Source organism: Cricetulus griseus, chromosome 7, assembly GCF_003668045.3.
Source record: "Cricetulus griseus strain 17A/GY chromosome 7, alternate assembly CriGri-PICRH-1.0, whole genome shotgun sequence".
Taxonomy (NCBI): domain Eukaryota; kingdom Metazoa; phylum Chordata; class Mammalia; order Rodentia; family Cricetidae; genus Cricetulus; species Cricetulus griseus.
The window spans coordinates 101,471,728-101,474,627 of NC_048600.1; the positions used below are offsets into that span (position 1 = coordinate 101,471,728).

Below are 2,900 nucleotides of genomic sequence, written 5' to 3' on the forward strand. Positions count from 1 at the left end.
AACAGCTTGGGTAAAAAGGTAATTTATCTAGTGCTAGATGGATTGTCTTTGAGGCTGGTTGTTGGGGAGATGGTTATGTTTGGAGCCCTGGAGGGGGGGTCTGGGCAAGAGGTTGCAATTTGCAAAGGCAGAGGTTTGCTCTTGACTGAGCCACATGTGGTTAGAAACTATAGTATGTTATGATAAATCTTCCCACCAAAATCCGCCTGAGCCCCACTGCCACGTGTGAGCTTTATGCCAGCCGCCCGCCTGAGTTAGGCCCAAATGAATACACAGAAACTTATATTAGGTACAATGCTGCTTGGCCAATGACTAGGACTTCTCATCTGCTAGCTCAGTCTTAGTTATCATAAATCTATATATGTTATAAGACTTATCGGACTCCTTATTGGCATCCCTCCTTGCCAGTGGCTCATATCCTGCCACTGGAGGAGGCAAACGGGAAAAGAGGGAGGCTTCCTGTTTCTCCTTCTTTAAATATGAGTCTTCTTACTATGTCACTTCCTGCCTGGATCACCACTTCTCTACTACATTTCCCAGAATCCTCTTTGACTCCTAGTCCTGCCTAACTTACTGTCTCATTGGCCAAACAGTATTTTATTTAACAATCAATAAGATAAACATACACGGAAGTACTTCCCCCATCAATAGTAACCAGGCAAAACCACAAGATTTACCCCTATACATTGTCCCCCTTTCTTATTTGCCACTATCCAGGTATATTGAAGAGCATGCACTTATTCATACTTGTTCCTTAGTTCCAGAACCCAGCGAGCACCCGGGAAGCTTTTAGTGAATAAATACGAATGGCTCATTTTTATCCGACAGGTATTTCAGTGGACCACACTTCAAAAGCAAGCACATTTACCACAAGAAGCTCATCTAAGCATTCTAGCACCGTTGAAGGAATATGCATTTGAGATTGGAATACTCCTTTAGCATCTTAGAGCTTGTGGTGGATCATCCATCATCTCTTATGATGACCTTGTCTTACTGGCGAGGCTGCATGAAGCCCAGATACCAGGCCATAAAACCACCCATGCTCCTTGTGAGGTAGGGGGCTGCTCAGTCTCGGCAGTCTGTGAACCTGACCTGGCCTGCCTTGTCTTGGCCAGTTTTTTAAACTCTCTGGGATTTGGCTTGCCCTTGGGATTATAGGAACACGTGTACTCTGGTTCTGAAAGGAGGGGAAGAGAAGCTTCACCTCAGGAGACTTGGGAAGGGCAGGTAAAACTGTAGGCTATCAACCAAGGAAGTTGCAATATGCAACGTAGTGAACTGGCTCAGTTCCTTCTGATTGGCTGAAGGGTCTTGATGTCACAATGAGATGGGTCTATCCACTCCAAAAGATAGTGCCTCTAGCTCCCAAATCAGTTGGTTTCTTGGCTTCCTCTCTGTAGGAGGAGATGATGGAAGCCCTCTTTCAGGCAGAGTCCATTCTTATGAAGGTGAATACCTTACAGGGCAAGAAGATGGTGGAGAACGGGCTCCAGTCTGGGGACCTTTCCCTGTCTCCGTCATGGCCCTCCTGCCTCCCTCTGCCTGCCGACTTGGAGATCCTGCGGCAGAAAGTGACCACGGTGCAAAGGGAGCTGGAGGACTTCAAGAAGGAGGCTCTGAAGGCCATCGGTTACCTGGAGGAGGCCTTCTGCGAGATGAACGGCGTCCTGGCACAGCAGGGGGAGCAGGCTGCGCGAGTGAAGCAGCGATTGAGGGAGGAGGAGGACCGTGGCGTCGTTCGCAACAAGGTGCTCACCTTTCTCCTGCCCCGGGAGAAGCAGCTTCGCGAACACTGCCAGCGTCTGGAGAAGATGCTGGTCATGATCCACGAACCGCTGCTAGTCACGAGCAGGAAGAGCCAGGCAGACTGAACGGCCTGCACGTGCGCCTGTGCTGCCGGGCAACTGGAAGATTGTTTTATTTTTATGGAAGGACAAACGCTAAGTTCCCATTTATTCCCCTTTCCCTATTTTTATTGCTTTCCTGCTACCAAAATAACACCATGCAGAGAGGGAAAAAAAAAAAAAAAGACCTCAATATGGTTTTTTGGGTGAAGTTCCATTTATCCAGCCTCGTCAAGGAAGGAGGCCCAGACACTAAGTCAGACCTGTAACCTTCACCTCGAACTGTTTCCTGTTTGTAATGGTACAGTTGCTTGGATGTGTAGCATTTATTTTTCTTGTATATTCTTAAAACCAGTTGTGTTGAACAGATTTACCTTTCTTTTAATGACTCCAGGCTTTTGTGATTTATGACTTAACCATTGGTTTACGGAGTCCGGTCAATGTGTGATCTACACGGAGACAGGCCAGGGGCTTAGTGAGGGGGATTGCCCACATCCTGAAATAGCCTCAGATGGCTACATTATGTAATTTCTGACCCCACTGCTTGATTTTTTCAGTCTTCTGGCATCGTTGGGACTGTTGTTTGCCTCTTTTCCTTATTGCTTTTGTTCAACTCTGCTTCCTCTCCTTTTAGCCCCTAGACTGCTACTCCGTGTGGTAGACCCTATTAGGGCTCCAGAGTAGAATGCTCTGATCTCCAGGGCACCGGAGGTGTCTCCTATAAGATGGCACAATAAAACAGTGACACTGATGCCTGTATTTGACTCAAGGAGGGAGCAGGAGTTGCTAGGGTGTGTAGTCTTTTATGAGACAATGAACCCCTGACCCTCTGCGCCCACGCTCACCTTCTGAGGGCAGGACAATGCTGTTTTCATATGGTAAAGGGACCTCTGGAAGCAGAGCGCTGTCCTCTATGTTTTCTCCATGTTAATGGATGACTAGTGCTCCAAGTCCAGGCCACTTGTGCTTACTTAACATCTTGCAGTCTCACAAATCCCTGAACCAATCAGACTGTTTTTGGGCTGGTCTCTTTGTGATACTGGAACAATCACATGT

General features: G+C 47.4%; 1 protein-coding gene across 1 annotated transcript; it reads left to right on the plus strand.

Moving 5' to 3' along the window:
• The first annotated feature begins 1,409 nt into the window (after window positions 1–1,409).
• Window positions 1,410–2,275, plus strand: Ccdc182 (coiled-coil domain containing 182). The gene has a single exon (XM_035448342.1). It carries the CDS (start codon window positions 1,410–1,412, stop codon window positions 1,869–1,871), a length of 462 nt encoding a protein of 153 aa, XP_035304233.1. The 3' UTR covers window positions 1,872–2,275.
• The last annotated feature ends 625 nt before the right edge of the window (window positions 2,276–2,900 follow it).